This window comes from Toxorhynchites rutilus, chromosome 1, assembly GCF_029784135.1.
Source record: "Toxorhynchites rutilus septentrionalis strain SRP chromosome 1, ASM2978413v1, whole genome shotgun sequence".
Classification (NCBI taxonomy): Eukaryota; Metazoa; Arthropoda; class Insecta; order Diptera; family Culicidae; genus Toxorhynchites; species Toxorhynchites rutilus.
The window spans coordinates 154,920,443-154,943,715 of record NC_073744.1 but is presented as its reverse complement, the minus strand read 5'-3'; the positions used below and the strand labels follow the sequence as shown (position 1 = coordinate 154,943,715).

The window sequence follows — 23,273 nt, the reverse complement described above, 5'->3', positions numbered from 1 at the left end:
AATTTCTAATGATACTTTTTCGATTAATTCATCAAATAAAACAACTACCTGACGGCGCAAGATGAATTCCCTGTAGCTGTGGCCTTCATGCTGTGGAACAAGAGGAAATGCTTTTGATATTTGAATCGAAATATGAAATTTGTATTCCCTGTTTAAAGAAACGACAGTATTCATATAGGATAAGCATATAAATCGAAACAAGCTTCTAATTTTTCAAAAATCGATTCAGCAAAGATCGATTCTTTGGTACTGATTTAATCAGTGGATCGATCCCTACGCTGTTTGGAAAATCGATTCAATAAGATCGATCTTTTTATAAAGATCGCCCAATCCTAGTTGACACATACAATACTTTATTAAATGCGAAAAAGGAAATGTCGGGTTTGATCGGTGCTACGTAATCCCCGCGATAAATGTGTTGCGATGCTTCAAATGCGGAGAATTTAGACACAACAGCACGGATTGCAAACTAAATTGTGAAACGTGCTCTAGTTGTGGACGTCAACCATGCCGCATTTAGCTCAGAATGTTCAGTATATCAAAAACTTTTTGATTTGAAGAAAAAAAACAGCTTGCATTTCAATAAATAGCAACCAGGTTCCAGAAGAATTGTGAACCAATATTAAAATTTGTATTTGAATATTGCGGGACTGTCAACAAACTCCGTAGCTTTACGTCAGATTGTTGAAGAAAAGCGTCCACTTTTGGTCCTCTTGTCGGAAACACACATCGTTGAAATGGAATCGTTTGATCAGTATAGTATTCCGGGATATAGTGTTGCAGCTTGTCTAACACATTCTAGACATACTGGCGGTGTTGCTATTTATGTCAGAGAATCAGCTCAATTCAATATTCGCCTCAATGAAGTTATAGATGGAAATTGGTTTTTGGGCATTACAGTTGAACGTGACATGAAGATGGATAACTATGGTGTTTTGTATCATTCTCCAAGTCCCAGTGACCAACGTTTTGTTGAAATTTTAGAAAATTGGCTAGAAATGTTACTTGATTCCAGCATATTAAATATTAGGCTGTCAAAAAAGTCCTGCGGTATTTTTTTTTGAATTTTCATTTGTTCATAAAATTAGTTACAATCATCTGTTTTAAGTGAAATATGCGCTGTTTTGTTCGCTGACTTGTTCCCAATGAGATGCCAACTTCATAATACCCCTGTTATAGAAGCTCGCTTCCTTATTGGCAAAAAAACTCGGATAGTCAATTTTCACAGGCCTCTTTTGTGGCTAACTTCTGACTACCTAGCTCGTTCGCCATGGACAAAAACAGGTGGTAGTCACTTGGTGCAAGGTCCGGACTATACGGCGGATGCAAAAGAACCTCCCATCCGAGCTTCCGGAGCTTCTGGCGCGTCACCTAAGAAGTGTGTGGCCTGGCGTTGTCCTGATGGAAGACAATGCGGCCTCTGTTTATCAAAGATGGCCTCTTCTTGATGAGTGCTACTTTCAAGCGGTCCAGTTGTTGGCAGTACAGGTCCGAATTGAGCGTTTGGCCATAGGGAAGCAGCTCATAATAGATTATTCCTTGACAATCCCACCAAACACACAGCAGAACCTTCCTGGCCGTTAATGAGGGCTTGGCCACCGTCTGAGCCGCTACAGCGGGCTTCGACCACGACCGTTTGCGCTTCACGTTGTCGTAAGTGACCCACTTTTCATCGCCAGTCACCATCCGCTTCAGAAACGGGTCGATTTTGTTGCGATTCAGCAGCGATTCACATGCGTCGATACGGTCAAAGATGTTTTTTGCGTCAACGTGTGTGGCACCCATACATCGAGCTTCTTTGTGAATCCAAGCTTCTTCAAATGGTTAATAACGGTTTGATGACTTATCCCCAGCTCTTGGCCGATGCTACGGCTGCTACTATGCCGGTCTTTCTCGGCTAATTCAGCGATTTTGTCGCAATTTTCGACGACAGGCTTTCCGGAGCGTGGCGCATCTTCGACGACCTCTACACCAGAACGAAAACGTTGAAACCATCGTTGTGCGGTGGAAATGGAAACTGTATCGGGTCCATAAACTGCACAAATTTTATTGGCAGCTTGAGATGCATTTTTGCCTTTGTCATAGTAGTACTGTAAAATATGTCGGATTTTCTCTTTATTTTGCTCCATATTTGCGACACTATAACTCACGAACGACTTAACCAAACAAAACACTGTCAAGGACTATATTATAGCGCGCAAAAATACCTTTTCAACAAGCTATAGTATGACTCGATACAATGAATACAACTAAAACTACGCGCTTACAACGACACCTCGCGGAAATACTGCAGGACTTTTTTGACAGCCTAATATATTGGCTGGAGATTTCAATATCAATTGGCGAGACAACAATAATTCAAACCATTTGAAGTGTTTAGCAGACTTCTTCATTTTTAAACAAACAGTAAATGATTTTACGCGTATTTCCAGGCACAGTAAAACTTTAATTGATCATATTTATTCCAATCTTGATACAGTTTGCTCTGTCACTGATTCAAATTTGAAAATAACCGATTCTGAGACCTTAGTTATGAATGTAGTAGATAATTTCGTTAATAACGATGATTTTGTGAAATTAAAGTGTTGGAGGAAATATTCGAAACATGCCGTCTCGAATCTTGTGTTGAGAAGCATGGATTTTCCATTCGGGACGAGTAATTTACATGAATCAGCAGTTGTTCTAACTGATGTCTTGAAAACGTGTACCAATCGATTAGTTACGCAAAAGTTTGTATGTGTGAAAAACTCGATCAGCTGGTACAATTTCGATCTTTTGCGTCTCAAACGTAAGAGAGACAGGTGGTACAATAAGAACTAATAATGAAAATCATTGGAATAAAGGGTGTGTCACATCAAATTGCATCACGGAAAAAACGCTGTAGAAATTTAATTTTTAGGAATTATATCTTCAGCTTTCGCTTTAAAATCAGATAAGAGCGTATAGATCACGTTGGCCATGCTTCACTGTCAATTTTTCGTAAATTTGGAAAAATGTCGTCGAACGAAAAAGAGTGTCGTGAATTAATCCTGTGCACTCATTTCGAGAATCCGGAGTTGTCACATCGGGACATCGGTAAGATGCTGGGAATCGTCCAATCCACGGTCAGCAGAGTACTAAAACGATACTTCGAGAACCTAATCATCGACCGGAAGGTGAAGAACGGCAAAAATGGATGCTCCGTCAGTGAAAAAGATCACAAGCGCGTAGTTCAGCAGTTTAGACGTGATCCGAGAAGTTCGGTCCGGGATTTCGCCAATAAGCTGAATTTGTCAAGTTAATTCGTCCAGCGGACCAAGCAGTGGGAGGGCCTTCGTACATACAAGGTTCAGAAGGCTCCTAACCGCGACGAAAGGCAAAACATGGTGGGGAAGACGCGAGCCCGGAAGCTGTACACCGAAATGCTGACGAAGCCGCATTGCCTGGTAATGGACGACGAAACCTACGTCAAAGCGGACTTTCGTCAGCTGTCGGGCCTGTTGTTCTTCTCCGCAGAGGACAAATTCAGCGTTCCGGAGGAGATTCGCAAGCAGAAACTATCCAAGTTTGCCAAAAAGTACATGGTGTGGCAAGCGATCTGCTCTTGCGGAAAGCGGAGCGCCCCCTTCGTGATGACCGGCAGGGTAAACGGGCAGGTTTACCTTAAGGAGTGCCTACAGAAGCGCTTACTACCACTATTGAAGCAGCACGAGGGCCCGACCATCTTCTGGCCGGATCTCGCTTCGTGCCACTATTCAAAGGACGTGTTGGAGTGGTACGAAGCCAACGGGGTCACCTTCGTGCCAAAGGAAATGAACCCGCCCAACGCGCCGGAGCTTCGCCCAATAGAGAAATATTGGGCGATTATGAAGCAGGCACTCCGGAAGAACCCAAAAGTTGTCAAATCGGAGGCGGACTTCAAGAGAAAATGGATTTCTGTTCAAAAAAAACTACAACCTGACGTTGTACAGAACCTTATGGACGGGGTAAAGAGGAAGGTGCGAGCATACGGGCTTGGGCTGGAAGTATGAATAAAAAGAAAATGCCAAAAGTTGTTTAATAGTTTTTATTTTACTGTCTAAAATTTTCAAAAGGATCGGTCTACTGGGCGAATTTCTACAGCGTTTTTTCCGTGATGCAATTTGATGTGACACACCCTTTAGTCTGACCTTTCAATCCCTTCGGTAAAATCAGTGATGACATTTTGAATAACTGTTTCAATAAAACTAGCACACACTAGCTTACCAAAGCAACTCAATAAAGTCAAATGAGATTACAGATTTTTTTCTAAATATGGAAAAATCTGGGCAAAGTGCGGAAATTCTGGACTAGACAAAGGACGGTCTGAATATCTGGATGCTTTACAAAAATCTGGAAGATTCCATACAAATCTGGAAGTCTGGAAGACATCATTTTCCTATCAAAATTCAACACAATAAATAGATTTAAAATCATATAAATATTAATTTAATTGTAAATATGTTAATACAAATTACTATCAAACACTGGAGTAGGCAATTAATTTTTGAAAAAACAATAAACATCGCACGTTAATGATAAAACAAATTTGACAAAATCAGTGTTATGAGATCCTGGTGACTTTCTTTCTATTTCTACTAATGTAATATCTTGAATTAAATTAGTAAATGAGGGTATTCAAGTTCCAAATTTTTCATCTAATACTAACTTATGCGCGCTCATCTATTTGTTGAGTTTTTGCAAAGTATAACAACCATAACAGTTCGGCTGAAAAGTTTATAAGGTATCACAGTAAAACTATTTTTTTCTTGCAAATTTTATTATTCAGCATAATTGCCTTCGATTATAGCGATCTTGCAACTTTTCGATACCATTTTTATAGTACTCTTTCGTCATCGTCATTCGTCATCTTTTCATCATCGGTCTTAAATTTCTTGCCAGCGAGCATTCTCTTCAGGTCTGCGAACAGAGAATAGTCGCTGGGTGGCAGATCTGGAGAATACGGTGGATGCGGAAGCAATTCATAGCCCAATTCATGCAATTTTGCCATCGTTTTTATTGATTTGTAATTTTTTTTTTACAATAACAAAAGTTGCTTCACTCACAATGCTGTAACTCACGAACCAATCGACCGATTGCTGTCAAATTTTGACACGTATCCATTGAAAGATGGTGCTTTGTAATAGTCAAGTAGATTTTTGCGAGAGGCGCCATCTAGACGTCAACCTTATGAACATTTCAGCCGAACTGTTACTTTCTACGTAACACAACCTATACCCCTATCGACCCCCTGAGAAACCGACCACTTTGAGAACCCCTGATCTATAGTATAATTAGTTGATAGTTGAAGTTATTCAAGCCAGGGGTAATTTTATACCCGCCTACATTTTTGTACTCAGTAATGTGTTTTCCTAACAAGAACTACAAAAGCGAGTATTGCACAGCGTTTTGACTATTTTTGGTTATTTGGTTATGCAGGAAGGCATTGGAAGATAGATCTTGATATTGAAGTAGGGCTACGTCTTTCATTTCTGTACCGGGATGTAAGTTCAAAGGTTCAAAAACGAGAACGTTACACTTGGAGGGCAAAGTTTTGAACATCAATAACTCTTTGGCGGCTAAACGGAGTGGTATGATAATCACTTCATTATATCACCTATCATATCACATTCATTCGAATAATTGTGTTTCAGTATTCGATTAATCGAGCGAATATTTATTTGTTCAAACCTTATCAATTACAAAGTAAATATGTTGAATTCAATTAAGTTCGGAAACTGTTTCATTCAATCAATATTTTAATCAATACAAACGATTACGAAGCCAACGGTAGCTTTACGTACACCTTGCAGTTAAATCATAGATATAACCCATCCCTATTGTTTGGTGTAAATTTACTCTGCACAAGCGATTCACACACTAAAATTCGACTCGTTGCCTTTTTGATCTCATCGTATTGAGTTGAATTGAGACATCAGCAATAGTGTTAACATTTCCCTGTTATCAGCACTCCGATAAGTTTATGACCAATTGAAATGTGAAGCAATTTTTTGTTAGTCACGGCTTCGCCATCTGAGACACTCAATTCCAACGTGCATAGACAGCATATTATAAACCATTAAAATCGCTTAGCTGCATTTGTTTTCTTCCGCAAAGAACATTGCATCTACCTAAACCAATTCACATCACCAGTTTCTGCGCGACCGCTTGTTGTAATGTAAAACCGCACTCCGGCGAAACAAAACAGTAAACACAAAGTCGCGTCGTCAAATTTCCTGCACTTAAAACAACTAAGAAAAAACAACCACACCGACAAAACACAGTTGTTTGAATATTTTAGCTCTCAAATCATAGCCATACTGTCGTGGTTGTATTGCACACACTTTTTTTTCGGCCTCTTGTTTCCCACGGTAGACGTAATAAAATAAGAAAAAAAATACGGCGAAAGGTGAAGAGAACGTTAAGCGGTTGGGATCGAAACCAAACACACACCTGTAGGATTCTGCTGCTTGCTTATTTTTTCTTCTCTCTCAGCTTCTTCCCGTTCACCTTTTTTTGTGAGTATTGGCTGCCTCTGGAGAAACGTGTAACTGCTCGAAAGTTTTCGACACAATGACTACTTTTGCACTATTGATTTCCGAAACTGCTATTCACAATTCACAATCTGTCATTTATTGCACAATATTCTACACTTTACTTTGTGAAGGAATTTCCACGAACACTCTTCCCACCGATGGTATCCTGCGAAAAGTCAGTTCGCACAGAAACGCGATCGCGCACAGCACATTCTCCAGCAGAAGATAAACGCAGCATGAAACTGTGTGCGTGTGTGTGTGTGTTGCTGCTAGGTCATGTTCTGCATGTTTTTCACTTACACCGGCACACGCGATCGTATACGTATACGCGCGGGCTCGTTCTGCTACCGGAGATCAGCAGGCGATCGTGGTGGTGAAATTGATCGGTTCTTGTGAATGAAAGAAACACTACCACCACGTGCAGACTCTCTCGAAAGAGACGACGATAACGGTAAAAGCTACACACTGCCTGGCAGACGAGGACACTGGTAGTGATCCTCGCTCTCGTAAACGCTGTTAGCGTAGCACTGGCCCTCCTAGCACACGACGAACGCAACTAGCAAACGAACGCGACGACGGTCATAACACGACTGACGTGAGAAGCGATAAGCCCGTTGGTGGGTCTGTTTCCGAATGAGTTGGGAATGGAATGGAAAACGGAACGGATAGGTGCTCGAGTGTGTGACGAGCAGCGGGCAGATGCGAGGCGCGCGCGAATGGACGGTTGAAACGTGAATGGAACCTGGACCTGCGAACGTAATTATTTAACTCATAACAACAATTCCATATGTTTGGGAAGGCTGTGCAAAACCAATACCCCTTTTTAATTTGGAACATTTAGCAATGTGTATCTCTTTTTGATTCTATTTTCGTGCAGTATATGATTGTTGTTCCTCCGAGATAACATAAATCACATTCACGTTTATTTCAATAAATTAACCTGTACATGCGAAAGGATAGAATCTAATATTTCAAATCATATCAATTCAATTGAATTCAAGAAACATATTCAAACCCTCAACGAAACGGTGTTTTGCCTTTCGAATCTTTTCATGCAACAGCAAGGATAACGAACGGGAAAAGCACAAGCATGCGTAAAGGTACGCTCAGCACAGGTACGCTATCGGTATGTGTACACTGAGAGAAATAATTAGTAAATATAACGAATTTTTGGTAAATACTACCAATCTATAGTCATTTTCGACCGTACTAATAAACACATATGTCAAGCAGAACCATGATTCGGAAGCCCAATATCGGCTACATTTTCTCGCCGAAAATGCACGTATCAGAATTATATCCTTATTATACCTCCGTATTGCCTTAGGGGCTGTCCACATACCACGTGGACAACTTTAGGGGGGGTAGGGGTTACGAAAATGTCCACGCTTGTCCACGGTGAGGGGGGACGGGGTTTTGATATTGTCCACGTGGAAACGTTAAGTATTTTTTAAAGTAGAACATTCAAGTTAGAAGTCAAAATTAAATGAGATCTGTTTTGAATTTACACGATTCTTTGAACTTCACGCCCGCCCTGAGTACTCAGTATTCATCAATAAAAATACTGAACTGCCTGAGAGTGCTGCTCGGTCAAACATCCATATTTTTTCATATGACTGAACCTCTTTCCTGAGATGTATATTCTGAAGGTAACGCACATGAACTAGGATCCAATTTATTCCAATCGGTAATAGAGGGCCATTAAATCCGCCAGGATAAAGACACCCAATAACACAAAGAATGTTGGATTTTGTTTAGTATTAAAAATCACGACTTAAATGCGGGTTGAATTCAGCTTTTGCTCTTGATGACAAAACTGTTTGGTTTGTTTTCGAGAACTCAAGGATTTCTGAACATTGAAACGAAAAACAAATTCTTCCATGAGTGTACGGGCCGTATCTCTGGAGATCTTTTTCTTGCAATGATGTTGTTCTTCATTGATGTCTGGTAATTTTTGTAATACGCTTTTTTTGAGTTGTCTGGAAAGTTCATGCTGCTACTGCTGATTAATTAAAAGAAAAGATTAATCTTTCATGCACATGAATTAGTAGATTCACTACAGATTTCAAGGTTGCAATATTTGTACAATGCGATAGGACTAGACTCGATCAGATTAAGGGGGATAGAGACACGAATTTCGGACGTTTGTTCGAGCTCCGAAAAAGTAAAACAAAGAATATTTTTACCATCCATTATATCACTATTTGTTATATCAATGAAACAAAAAATTTAACGGAAAAGTATATATCCATAATTAGAAGCTGATCGAGTAAGGGGGTTAAAAAAAAGTTGTGCCATGGCGTACAAGATTCCAGCACTTCTGGTTCTCTGAAACAAACAAATCGAACAGATTCTGAATCAGTAAAGATGCCACTATCGTATGAACCTCGGACAAGTCAAAAACGTGTTTTTTGATAAAATGGCGAAAATTTGAACAGATTCTGAATCAGTAAAGATGCCACTATCGAACCTCGGACAAGTCAAAAATGTGTTTTTTTTGATAAAATGGCGGAAATTTGAAGGAAAAAATGCTGTTAAAAACTTTTTTTTAGTTTCTTAATTTTTTTAAAATAGTAAAGTTACGAAATTATGATTTTTTATAGGTTCATGCGATAGAAAGATACATACAGATTGTATACATATAAACATTGATCAGATAAGTAGAACTTGAGATATCGTGTAAACCAGTTTGAAAAACATATTTCGAGAAAAACGCGTTTGAAGTTAATTGTTATAGCCGTACTAGATAAGATATCGCATCACTAAAATGGCTATAACTTGGTAAATAATGAGATTTTCAAAAAGTCTCTTCTATGGTATATTCCTAAATGTCTGAATTAGAGAAATATGAAGAAAAAAAATTAAAAAGTCACAGGAGGGTTGTGTACAAGACACGACCGCATAGTTGACGTAGGATTCCGTTAGGCTGTCTGTTGATTTTGGATATGTTTGAAGAATTTCATCGTTAAACTCTTTGATAATGTTTTGGTGGCCGTTTGGTTTGGTTGTTACTTTTCCAAATTTTCTCGCCGTATAAACTTTACTTGGATGAAAATAAACACAACAAAACAGACAGCTTAAACCAAACGACCCGTTCTCGAGCGGGAACACTATCTGGTTTTTATTTATGAAAATAGAAATAAATTGTTTCATAGATCAATTCATTTTTAACACAACTTCTACCATATACAATTTCACACTTACACTTGTGCTAAATTTTTCACAATACACGATCGGTCATGGATATTAAATTCTACGAAACAACCAACATTAAAGTTAATTTAAATTTATTTGCTAGAATTAAACGTGTCACTCACCTTACTTGCAATATAAAAATGCCCCCGACTTACATATATTTGCAATGCCGATTTCCCCTGGGCACCTTGATTTTGATGTGTCTGTTAGGGAACACATCTCGGTAGAAACAAAAGTTTCCCCTCCTTTCATGTATTCACAATGTTGATTTCCCCCAGGCAGCTTGGTTTCGATGTCTCTGTTTGGGACCCGCCGCATGTGTCGTCAATTTCGACCAATTAGAAGTGGGTATTTCCGTTAGGATAAGGGTTGAGATTTTTCAATTGTTCGATAGTTAGTTTCATGACATATATTATTTTCTTCAATATAAAAAATTGTTATTGAGTGCCGAAATCGATTGACGCGAAAAATTCATCAATCCATCATGAAATGACTGAGCAATAAGCGTTTGAAATTGGACAGTTTTCACGAAGTGCTCGATTATCGATTTTCAATTTGTACCCCAATATGTTCCCGAAAGACGTAATCCTACGTCAAAATTGATTTTTTTTAAAATTTTTAGACTAGAATACCCTCTTAAAGAACGCAACATTGTGCTAATTTTAAATCCGACCGGATTCAGGAATAAGGGTTTATTTTACCGAAAAACACTTGAAGGGACTTATCTCAATCTGCGATTCGTTTTATAAACGCGACGAAAATTCATATTTGTAGCGAATTGTAAAGGGCAAATCATTTACAAGAATGTTGAGTTAAAAAAAATCTTAGCAAGTGAATGAAACCCCGAAGCAGGTTTTCGCTTGAAGAAAGTTATGGCTGGGTCTGGTAGGACTGGAAGAAAATCTGTATCATGAGCTTCTACCAAGCAACTAGTTTCGATGAATTCCAACAAGTACTGCTAGCAGCTGAACGTATGAAAATCAACGATCCAGAACCAGAGGATGGAATTCTCAAGTTGCATGAAGGATGCTGAAATATCCATTAATCTATGATCGAAAAGATGTATGCCTACAAAAATATGCTTTTGGTTTTTTCCTTAGAATCGGCATGAATTTTTCAGGCCAATATTCAGCATGATTTATCAATTAAGGGTTGTAGGTCCACGGAATCATCGATCACGATGATACTGCAGATTTTTTGTTTTTACTAGGTTCATTATAGCCATCAGGCACTACCGAACCTGTAAAAGCGAAAGTCATTGATGTTTAGACGAGAACATTCTGTTTTCAAACAAAGTGGTTGATTTCATTGTCTGATTTTCTGAAAACTCAAGCAGCCAGCCAGCTTTAACAAAAATACTCGAGAATAAGCTCACAAAGGGTATTTTAAAATGGATATGGAGATAACGTGAATGGAATTCGGAAGAAAATAATGAGCTCTCGGACAATGTTGAAAAACATCGAAGATTTCAAGACAAATCGTTACCATTGGTAAGGCTATAATTTTTATCAATAAACATATGGAAATTTAAGCGAAAAAATAGAATTTCTTGATTTTTTCCTCAAAACCGGAGGAATGTCCACGTGGACAACAGGGGGAGGGGTATAAGAAATGTCCACGCTTGTCCACGGAGGTTGAGGGGGGTGTCTAAAATCATGCTTTTTCTGTCCACGTGGTATGTGGACAGCCCCTTATGGGAACAATGAAAATGGTTAATACGCGCTTTTCTCACCAGTTTTCAGATATGACAATATCCAAGCTTACTAATGTTATCGGGTAAAATATACTAATCTCTGGTAGGGATGCGGGTTTGTTGACAATATGTACAAAAAATTTGTACATTCAACTAATTTCGCATTACCAAATGTATTTGGTAGTTTTCGACCGAGGATTTATCTAAGTGTAGGAAACAGCGAAAATCGCACATGAACAGAGATGCCAGATCTGCAGAAATTTCAGAATTTGCTTGATGTTTGATGGATCCGTAGACATAATCTACGGAAGCGTTACAAAAGTTTTGACTCATCTGTATTTATGCTTCGAGCTCGAATCAGTTCTCTTATCTCAACCTGTAGAATCCTGTAACCTGTAGAAAGGCTCGATTGATGATCGGATAACGAACATAGAGTCTTAAGAGAATATTGTCAGTCGCTAACGCACCCTTGAGTTACCAGGGTACCCTCCGCAGTAAACCGTCTGTCTGGAGCATTTACAAGAACATAATGTCCACTGCAGCATATTTTTGTACGTCCAATCGGAATAAATGGGGGATACAATAAAAATCTAAACAAAGAAAATGCTGGAAAAAATGAACGATTCCGAATGCTTATAACTCGAACATTTCTCAATAGACCGGAAAGATGTTTACATCAATTGATAGGAAATATTTCTACGCGTTTATCACAATTAATAACATGTTATTTTCCATGACATAAACAATTGAATAACTGCGAAATATCAAGCGTTGACTAACGCCCTAACTGCCAAGTTTTGATTGGCCCGATTTAAGGTTCCCCAACACAGACTTCAAAATCAATATACCAGTAGGAATCCGCTTCGCAAATATACATGCAAGTAGGGAGTATTTTTGTTCCCATCGATCTGATCATAGATTTCAAAATCAATGAATCAATGGGAATCTGCTGTGCCAATACATGCAAGTCGGGGTGTATTTGTTCCCACCGAATGTGTTTCCCGAAATGTATATGCAAGGTGCGAATACTTTTGTACTTGCTTGTCGTTGTGCAGACCGGAATATGTTTCCCTAAAACGTACTTCTAAACTGCGTCATTTCAGATACTTGAGGTGAATGAACTTTCCCGATTCGAGAACAACGTAAACATGAGAGATGCAATAATTTCCGAGGGAGATGTAAAATACAATGATCGTTTGACAATTCTTTCATTCACATGTCCTATGCATCATATCAAACGTAAAAGGACGGTCATCAAATTTATTTATAACGAACAACATAATCTATTACAATACATGAATTGATCTTACATGGCAACTGTTTAAACTTTTTACTTACAAAGCAAATATGTTGAATCCAATTGAATTCGAAATGTGTTTCACTCAATCGATAATTTAATCAATACAATACAAATGCTTTCTAAGACAACGGTAGTCTCACGTCAACCTTGTCGTTATATCATAGATATAACCCACCCATTTTTTTTTAAACAAAAACTAACCGGGCAAACGTTTGCCGTCCAACGCTTGCTAAAAGAACGTATCCTATGTACCGAACTAACCGGGCAATCAGTAAAACACAGGTTTGTGTGCGAGACCACCGCTTCCGACGGCAGGTCGGCGGTCGACTAGGATCGTGTACCAAGATGACTTGGGCTGCCTCGATTCCTTACCCTCGTGAAATGATGGAGACTTCGCCCCCTATTACATTGGTGTCAGAATAAATTTCGTTATGCTTTTTTCTGTGAGACACTTACCCAGTAAACATTAAATCGCATAACAAGCGTATATATATAACATCATATGCCCTAAAATTTGGTTGGCATATAATGCGCCTAACTGGCATATGCATGCAAAAGTGGAGGCCATATACATACATGGCAAATGCTTACCGAATTTGTTTGGATGAATATGCAACTTTGACCGGCTATAATAGCGACTTTTGCCATACTCATATACGATTTATTACAGACATAGAAAAAAAAACAAATGGCGCAAAATATTTTCGTGAAATGTTTATTATAGCCTCACGAATCGCCATTTTTATATATGAGTATCTATGTTTGCAGAAATAATAATTGTTTGATTGACTTGTGTTGGGAGTGGAATATGAATGTTTAAAATGGCACAGATTGATGTTTGGTGAAAACTGCTCCGATGTGGGTTCGAACTCCGGTCGTCTGGATTATCATCCACCAGCTATCTCGCGCGGCTATCTGAAATTTAATTCAACAGCGGTTAAAACTTTCGAGTACATCAGCATTTCATTGACATTTCAATATGATGTAATATGTTCTTTATTAGGATCTAATATGATTCACTGTTTCATGATTTTCTTCAACATGCAACACGATTCACTACAGTACTGAATCAATTTAAATTATACGCTTATACGACACACAAACTGCATCAGCGTAATATACGCATATGATGCGGATTAAATATATTTTACGACAATGTACATCATAAAATTGATGTTTATTATACCTAATTGCGACTTAATTTGATAATGGTACATAAAATCGACTTTTCACATTTTATGCGATTTCAAATATACACGATACATACTTTGATTGATATTATATGCGATTATGATTTATTCGGATTTCTTGTAAGACTTGGCACGTGCAAAATTATACGATTTAATGTTTGCTGGGTTATATCCATGATGTTTTTCCCGCAATATCTTCTAGCCTACTAAACATTTTCTAAGCGGTTGTTTCTCTTGTAGTTGTTTTCTTGGACGATTTATTTCGGTTACGGTGATAGTGATAGTGATTGTATCGACTTCTCGAGTCGATTTACATAGTAGAGAACGGACCGTGTGAACCTGTGCGAATTAGACATGTATTTAACGCAAACTACAACATGTTTACATTATAAAATACATGAAACATGTTTTTTGCAACACGCAAACAATTAAAAACATTGAAAAAATAGGTACAGGTCGGACTCCATTATATGTGATTCGATTATCGGGGTGAAAATTTTTGTTTTTCATTTCAAATATGACTTATTTCAAGCTAAAATGTAACCTTTCAACGTCAAAGTAAAATTCAAGTGGCTGTTATGAGTACAGTGGGGTAAAAATAGTGATTTTTTGAAGATTTTGCTTGAATTTTCACCAGGAATTGTTTGTATCAATATTGCAGCGAAATTAAGAAAGATAGAAGTTGGATGTCAAAGAACAAATTGTAGACCGTTTGTATAGCTTTAATTCAATTGATAGAAACAATCAAGTTTAATGAGAATTTTTGAGAGAAAATTAATAATAACACATTAAAAATTACCCATATTTGAATTTTCACTGCCAGAATGTTATTTAAATCCACTAATTTAAATGTTCCACTACTATATCCTGTACTAAATTTTCTCACCTTTCGAATGGAAGCAACAGAATCGTCTTCCGTACCGTACTTTTGACGTAGGACTACGTCTTTCATTTCTATACCGGGGTGTAAAATCAAAGTTTCGAAAACTAAAGCGTTACGCCGGAGACCGAGATTTTGAGCGTTAATAGCTCCTAAACAACTGAACGAAATGGTATGATAAACACTTCATTCGAAAGATAAAATGTCTACGCGTTCTATACTTGTTACTTTTTGATTCAAAAACTTGTTTCAATAGTTTTAAAATTGCTTTCAAAACAGGCTATTGAAATCACCAATCGGTATATAAGCGAGCGCCACTCGGAAATCCACTCAGTTCTAATTGAACAGCGATTGGAGCATGTTGTCGCTGTTGTGGTGAAGCTCTTCGTTTATCATGAAAGCGCGAATGAACGGTGTCACCAAGAGCCTGTTTGTGCACCTTAGGCCAGACATGAATCCATCAGGAGGAGAGTGATGCCACGAACGGTTCCCCGGGAAGATCTTGAAGTAGCCGCTACACACACATACACGCGCGGAATTCTTTCCGTTGCCATTCAGCATCGAGAAAGATCCGGAAAATAATCTGCCAGTTCCTCTGGGAATTTAAAAATACATTCATGTGAAAGAGTATATTTGAATGTTTTCTATCCATGTAACACTGTGACCAAATATATTTCAATCAAGTGCTATTAACAGATGGTTATCGAGTTAGCATAAACCACTGATGGGCTTCCAATATCGAGGAAAATGTGGAAATATCTAATCGTCACTGAAAATAATCTGCCAGTTTCTCTGGGAATTTAAAAACACATTCATATGAAAGAGTATATTTTAATGTTTTCTATCCATGTAACACTGTGACCAAATACATTTGGTTTTGTGATTTTTCAATCAATCGCAATTAACAGGATAGCTTCTGAAGATTATTCTTCCCCATCAGTAGGATATTTCCGTATCCAATATTGTATGCGCCCGCAATCGATTATTGCTCAGTCGCCGAAAGTTCCAAGCTCAGAGAGTTCATTCCCTTCTAGTTTGCCTTCCAAATTGCCATCGTAAACCACGCCTTCTCTCGATTCAATCACGCACAAAAAGCATACTTAAGCGATATTCTGGTGGTGAGACGCATTCATTTTTCGTGAGGACATCGACAAGACAACATCGTTGCTGAGGATGCTGGACGGCGAAGGATCGAGATCTGCCCTGAAACGCGAGCAGTTTGTTTGAAACTGTGAGGGAGCACAGAGAAGCCGATCCTTCAGGAGAAGAGAAGGTGACCATCGAAGCAGCCGCTACACACACAAATACACGCACGGAATTCTTTCCGTTTGGATGCCATTCAGCATCGAGAAAGATCCGGAAAATAATCTGCCAGTTCCTCTGGGAATTTAAAATTACATTCATGTGAAAGAGTTTATTTTGATGTTTTCTATCCATGTAACACTGTGACCAAATATGTTTCAATCAAGTGCTATTAACAGGTGGTTATCGAGTTAGCATAAACCACTGATGGGCTTCCAGTATCGAGGAAAATGTGGAAATATCTAATCGTTACTAAAAATAATCTGCCAGTTCCTCTGGGAATTTAAGAATACATTCATGTGAAAGAGTTTATTTTAATGTTTTCTATCCATGTAACACTGTGACCAAATACATTTGGTTTTGTGATTTTTCAATCAATCGCAATTAACAGGATAGCTTCTGAAGATTATTCTTCATCATCAGTAGGATATTTCCGTATCCAATATTGGATGCATAAAACCTTGTACCTCCAACGTAACGCTCTCATTTTCGAAGTCCCCCAAATATTCATTTATTCACTCATTCAGAATGGATTCAGATTCAACTTCAAACAAAGGATCACTGAATCAACGATAGTCCTACGTCACCATTCCGGTTATACCAGATCGAAGCAACAGAGCCCGAAACAGAAAAAAAAGTTCTATAACTCTGTCATTGCTGAAATTAGAACATATGCGTAGAAAGATTCTTTTCATTAAATACGATCGTCTAACACCTCCTGAACAAATTTATTTTTTCATGTGAGAAAGGTGTTTTCTGACTTTGAGGGGATGGATCAAAAATTAAATTTCTCTTTTATATTAAAAAAAAACATATACATATACAGCCATTCCATGCCAAACCGATATAGTGGTTCTTAGATTTTCGTGAAAAGTGGTAGTTTTGTTCCGTTTCTTTTTTTTCCATTAGGGTGACCATTTTCATTTCCGAAAAATCTACTTTTTCCTCTTTTTTTTTTTTCCAAAAATGACTTTTTTTAGAAATAACTTTTGTACTACACCTGCAGAAAATTCGAAATCTGTTCTCGTTATTATTGATTGTATTGGTTTTTTTATTATTTTCATAGTCTCGGGACCAAGGGTGCTATATTTTTTTATATTTTTTTCTGAAAAGCTGAGGATTTTTCACATAACATGTCGAAACCAGAGAGGCGTTTTTTTCGTTTTGAGTTATGATTTTTCAAAGTTAACCGATGGTTTAAAAAATCATTTTTCACTTTTTTCCAAAACTAACTTTTTTCAAAAACTTATTACTTTTGAACTACTGGACCGATTCAGATGATCGATATATCAAATTGAAGCCAATTAGCTAGCCTTTTTTTGAAATAATGACGCATTTGCCTATTAATTGAGTTCTAGTCGCATACATTCAGTCTAGTCGAATATAAATATTTATTGAAGACTGGAAACATGTTAAATTTTAAAAATCATAACTTAAAAATAAAAAATAACACATCTCTGATTTTGGATATGTTATGCAAAAAAAACCTCACCTTTAAAAAAAATTAAAAATATATAGCATCCTTGGTCCCGAAACTATGTAAACTATAAAAAACTGAAACAATCAATAATTGCGAAATCAAAATCATTTTTTTTCGCAAGGCTAATATTGTCAAAAAAGACAATCTACTGGCTTTAATTTTATGTATCAATCATCTGAATCGGTCCAGTAGATCCAGAAGTTAGGAATATTTTTGTGTTGGAAAAAAGAGGAAAACATTGATTTTTTCGAACCATCGGTTAACTTTGAAAAATCATAACGCAAAAATGAAAAAAAACGTCTCTCTGGTTTCGACAAATGTTTAGTTAGAAAATCCTCAGCTTTGCCTGCAGGTACAGTGTTTTTTCAGAAAAAAACAGGTGATTGGCTTTAATTTGATATGTAGTTCATCTGAATCGGCCTAGTAGTTCAAAAATTATAAGTTTAAAAAAATTTCATTCTTGGAAAAAAAGGGAATGAGATGATTTTTCGGACAACCCTAAAATGGAAATTGTCACCCTAATGCAAAAAAAAAAATACGGGTCTAATGTTTTGCGATAAAGAACAAAACTAACACTTTTCACGAATATCTTAGAACCACTATATCGGTTGGGCATGGAATGGCTGTATATTAGGGTGCCAATGAATATCTGGGAAAAAATCAACAAAAATTTCAAAAACTTACCCCATAAAAGTGGTGAACATTTTTTATGGGGTAAGTTTTTGAAATTTTTGTCGAAAAAATACTCTATGCAAAATATCAATCGGACTTAAGGAAGAGTGGCGCAAAGCGGCCAAAATTTGAGTTCTTTGAAAATCGAAAAATCACCCAAGATGGGAGGATTAAAGGAAATCGGGGTTTCTGGAAAAAAAATTGATGCCAAATGTCTTAATATTGCATAACACGTCGAGATTTACAGTTATCTCCAAATATTTTTTTATCAAAAATCGATTTTTCAGGCGGAGAAACGACCAAGCGCCAAAAAAAAATTTTTTTGATATGAAAAAAATTCAAGATAACAATTTTAAGCAATTGGGAATAAAATTTTTTTTTGAGAACCCCGATTTTCGACAATTTTTCGTTTTAAAAAAAAAACTCAAATTTTAACGTTTGTGACACCAATAAATGAAGTCCGAATGAGCAAATATTTTGCATATTTTGCATTTTTTTCGAAAACCCCGATTTCCATTACTTCCCCCTTGGGTGATTTTTCGTTTTTCAAAAAAACACAAACTTTGACTGCTTTGCGCCACTCTCCCTTAAGGTGAAGGTGGAAGCTAGCCATTGTAGTAGTATAGGTAAACCCTCGTGTAAAAATGGGGTAATAGTGTTTGTGAGAGAAGAGCAAAGCACACGTAAATAGATCAATTCACTTATCAGAATGTGTGGCGCTTCATTGACACGAGTCTTTGAATACATTTGAAAAAAAAAACAAATAACAATTCAATACTAAAGTAAAATGTATGAACGATATGTTCCGATGAACAATTGCAAATATAATATATAGAAGGTGCATTTGCATATGATTCTGATTATACGCGAGCGTAACATGAGCAAATTTATAACACATGCGAATTGGGGCTCTTTTGGTACAAACAAGTTCTTCCGCATAGTAACTCGATGTTGATAATTCCTTAATATTTTCCTTCGTTGATCGTATTGTTTTCACATATTCACGTTGGAAAGCCTTAACCCTTCTCTTCGTTGGCCGAGGCATTTAGATTGAATTTAATACTTTTCCGTTTACTGTTTTTGAAAGCATAGGCAGCCGTGGCAGTGTTCCGAGCTCTGCAATACAATTTTCTTACCCAATGTTAAAATCTTACATTATAGACCCATTAAACGTAAAAATATTAATTGTATTGATATCAACACAATTTTATTCTATTGATTTTCATGACATGGGACGCTATGACTCCGGAATAACACTTTATTGAGTGGTTTTTATAGCTGTTTCGATGATGTTGTTTGGCATCAGTGTCGAAAAAATAACGATGCTTCCACCAATACAAACAAAACCATTGCAGAAGATTGAAAAACGAAAATTTAACATTCAGAGCACTTGCTCGAGTTTTCCGACGTTCTTCACTATACGGTGCGAAAGCAGATGAAAATTTTCTTCACACTGTTTCGCAAAATTATTGATTTTCGGGCGAGAGGTGAGGGAGGGAGATGAAAGAAATGAGCGCCATTGTGGCAGCCATTTGTGGCTAGCTTCCACCTTCACCTTAAGTCCGATTGAGCTGATATTTGGCATATGGTGTTTTTTCGAGGTGGTGAACATTTTTTATGGGATAAATTTTTGAAAATAGAGATGACCATTTTCATTGGCAACCTACTGTATATGCATGTATAACGAAAAAAAAAATCTTTTGACTTTATTAAATACAGGATGAGATGAGATGAGAAAGCGGACTCGCTAGCTAAGGTGGGCGCTTTAGAAGGCACACTTTTTGAAAGGCAAATTGCTTATAATGAATTTTTCCACATTCCTCGTCAGTATACGCTCGTAAGTTGGCAGCGCATGTGGAGTGGTGATGAGTTCGGTCGTTGGTTACACACGATTATCCCTAAGGTCTCGACGAGTGCATGGTTCAAGGGATTGAATGTAGATCGTGATTTCATTCGCGTGATATCTCGGCTTATGTCTAATCACTACAACCTAAACGCGCATCTCTATCGCATTGGGCTCGCAGCAAACAATCTTTGTGATTGTGGCGATGGCTACCACGACATCGAGCATGTTGTCTGGTCGTGTATCCGGTTCCATGCAGCTCGCTCTCAGCTCTCTAGAGCACTGAGAGCACAAGGCAGACAATCGGATATCCCCGTCCGGGATATCTTAGGTAGCCGGGATCCTGATCTTCTGCTTCATCTATACCTGTTCCTCAGAAACGCCGATGTCAACGTTTAATGATGTTTCCTTCGTTGTGTCCCCGTTTCATATCCCTCCTATCCGATCGATAAACTTTTACTTAGCCGCGGCAATACATACACACACTCTTTACATATGCACGGGCCGAAGGTTGTGCAGTCCTCTGATTATTCAACAAGAGCCAAAGGTTGTACCGCTCATGACAACTCTACACGAGCTGATGATTGCGCCGGCTAGTGACCATTCTATCCTGGATTCCTCGAGTCGAGAAAGACGCACCACGCTAGATATGAGGTACAGACTAGGGGGGCGTTGCTGATTAATGGTCAGCTGCATCCCAATAGGAAGTATCCCGTGTCGGGCACACGTACAGAGCATCGAAGACTGCGACATACCAATTATGAGAACACTTGTAATACTAACCTCGAGTCAACCGCGAGTAATCGGTTACATATTACTAACATAGTCTAAGCAAACATTGTCAAAATATTGAACTCCCGGCCCCGTTAGGCTGACGCCATATGAGCCTTAATAAAATATATATTTTGGAGAAAAAAAAAATATATACAGGATTCAATTATATACAGTGAAAAGAAATCCGAGACTGTATATAACCGAGTCCGCGCTGTACCGCTAGCCGTCTTGCGGTAAACACTTGATAGTAAGAATGATTTTTTAAATATTTGTTTCAACAAAAACAACTAATGAAACTCATGATCAAACTCAGCAGGTCCTAAACAGTTCATATATATTGAAAACTTCAGCAAATTGACTGTTTTTCAATTACTTTTCAGGAAATTTGCCCTTGCTGTTCTAAATTGGGAGCTGTCAACTCGAAAATGGCTCCAAAATAAATTGTTCTTGATTTTTTCGCGCTCGAAAAATTCAGGCATGTTGCTAGATATCAGAACTAGTTAACATAAGGGTAGAAGTGACAATTTTTTGTTAACACGTTGAGCCCCAAATTTGTCTTGCTGCGCTTTTCATTCAGCCCGCATCGAGAGCGTTTGCACAGTATCAGTGTCGGTCCCAGCTTCCAAAGACACTCATTGTATAAATAGAAATTAGTCAGAAAACCGACTAGAAAATTGTCACATTTTGTGAAACATCAGAAAACAAACCGTATATATTTTTGTTTTCTTATTTTGTAACCGTCAGTCCCAGTCAGTTAGCGCCTTCCTACAAAAAAGTTCAACGTCGACGCTGGGCTCAACGTGTTAAAGAGAAAAAACAAAACGGATGGTGGAAATATAATTGCCAGTACCAGTGAAAGGGTTAAAGGGCGAAGGATCCTTCCGAAGACGAGACCGAGTTTTAGATTCTAGCTACCAACAATTATAAAAAAATAAAAGTGGAATTCGGACATTGTTGGAACAAATTCACAAGCGAGCAAGATTTTTCCTTTGATGTTTTTAAAGTATTGATACTGATAAATATTCACATATTTCACCATTAACGAATATTTTTTAAGCTTTCCCGTTCGCATGTCGAAGTGCGTGAAATGTATCTTTTTGTCAGATCAACACTAACAAAAGAAAAACATAAGTTGAAGAAAAATCTCACTCGCGACTTTAAATGACTAAGTTGTTTTAGAAGTTGATCTTGTTTTTATAATTTTCTCAATTATTTTTTTCCGCGCAGCAAACTTAGAAGAAATAGCCTAGAATTTTGCCTCCCAGATGTTTCCGTCTGGCTTCCTCGTGGTCCATGATACCCCCGCTAGTGGTCAGCACAACGTATCTGAAAGAAAGCATATATAAAGGTAGTCATTAATGTTGAACTCTCAGTTTTATCGCACATGTATTTGCATCCTAAGAGCAGTGTTCCCACTTCATTGAATCGAATCAGATTCTAGACACTGATCCGGGATTAATGGTGGTCATTATTCCGGAGAACTTTTTCTCTAGCCTCCTAATGAGCAATAGCACAGCGAGAATTTGAGGTGCTATCATAATATGTAAGAAGGCATAGGATATTTAATATCTTTCTTTACTTGTATTACCATTGTTTGTGTTGAATGTAAACAAAATGGATGTTTCTTTGACCTATTAGAAATTTAGATTTTAACAAAACAACAGCATATTATCAATAAGCGGGCGATTTGTTTACATCCAACCACTTTGTATCACACCAAAATCCCACTACTCACCCGAACTGACGCGATGGCAGCAGAGTATTGGTCCATCGCTCGATGTCGTTCATTTTGACGTCGAACCGGGGCGAAATGATACCGGCCTTGTTCAGGCGACCGGTCAGATTCACAACGACCTTGCCGGAGCGGTGATCGTCAACGATCTCAAACTCTCCGATGTAGCCATGCTTCATCATCACGGTCAGGAACTTAATCACGACCTTTGAGTTGGGGCGAATCAGCACCTGGCGTTTGCCTCGTTTCTCCGCGTTGTTGATGCATTTCAGTGCATCGGCCAGTACACTAATGCGAACCATCTTCTGCAAGGTAAAAAATCGGTAAACACCGGGATTAATCCGCTGCTAACGGCAGTAAGGTTATGTGTTGCACTTGAGAGAGGATATGTGGTAGCAAAAGTGACAGTCGTGCACTAGCGAATAAACCAAAGGTGTTTTGGTGCAACAAAATGATTTATTGTACGGCAGCGGCACTTTTAATGTACAGCACCCAATCTCACACACTTTAGCCAGTTAATGGGAACAAGCTTTTTATCACATTAACTGTAGTTTATGCCAAAAACCGACTTTACCTAGAAAGTTTATTTATCGACACAACATACGTCGGAGAGAACTCGATTGAAAAGAACAGGAAATAGCAAACGCCAGTGTGCGGTTGGTACCCCTGATAAGATGAC

The 23,273-nt window shown here is 38.0% G+C and overlaps 2 protein-coding genes across 10 annotated transcripts in view; both read right to left on the bottom strand.

The window, feature by feature from the left end:
• Positions 1–7,161, bottom strand: part of LOC129763323 (protein sidekick) — a 230,680-nt gene extending 223,519 nt beyond the window's left edge. For 5 of the 9 annotated variants that reach the window (XM_055762264.1, XM_055762269.1, XM_055762268.1 and 2 more), the window contains exon 1: positions 6,451–7,161. The gene's annotated coding sequence lies outside the window, so the exon portion shown is untranslated. Of the gene's footprint in view, positions 1–6,128; positions 6,151–6,450 lie in introns of those variants that run through there. The other 4 variants (XM_055762271.1, XM_055762272.1, XM_055762273.1 and 1 more) reach the window with 2 other exon arrangements.
• A 14,867-nt stretch (positions 7,162–22,028) lies between these two features.
• On the bottom strand, positions 22,029–23,273 carry LOC129776436 (40S ribosomal protein S15Aa). Its single transcript, XM_055782092.1, has 3 exons — positions 23,169–23,273; positions 22,598–22,899; positions 22,029–22,188 (listed from the first exon to the last, which is right to left on the bottom strand). The coding sequence occupies exons 2-3, from the start codon at positions 22,894–22,896 to the stop codon at positions 22,095–22,097; spliced, it is 393 nt and encodes a 130-aa protein (XP_055638067.1). The 5' UTR covers positions 22,897–22,899; positions 23,169–23,273; the 3' UTR covers positions 22,029–22,094.

Coding starts and splice junctions, on each gene's coding strand:
- LOC129776436 (XM_055782092.1), bottom strand. CDS start 22,896: ATGGTTCGCATTAGTGTACTGGCCGATGCACTGAAATGCATCAACAAC. Junction 22,189..22,597: donor CTGCCATCGCGTCAGTTCGG/GTGAGTAGTGGG, acceptor GCTTTCTTTCAG/ATACGTTGTGCTGACCACTA.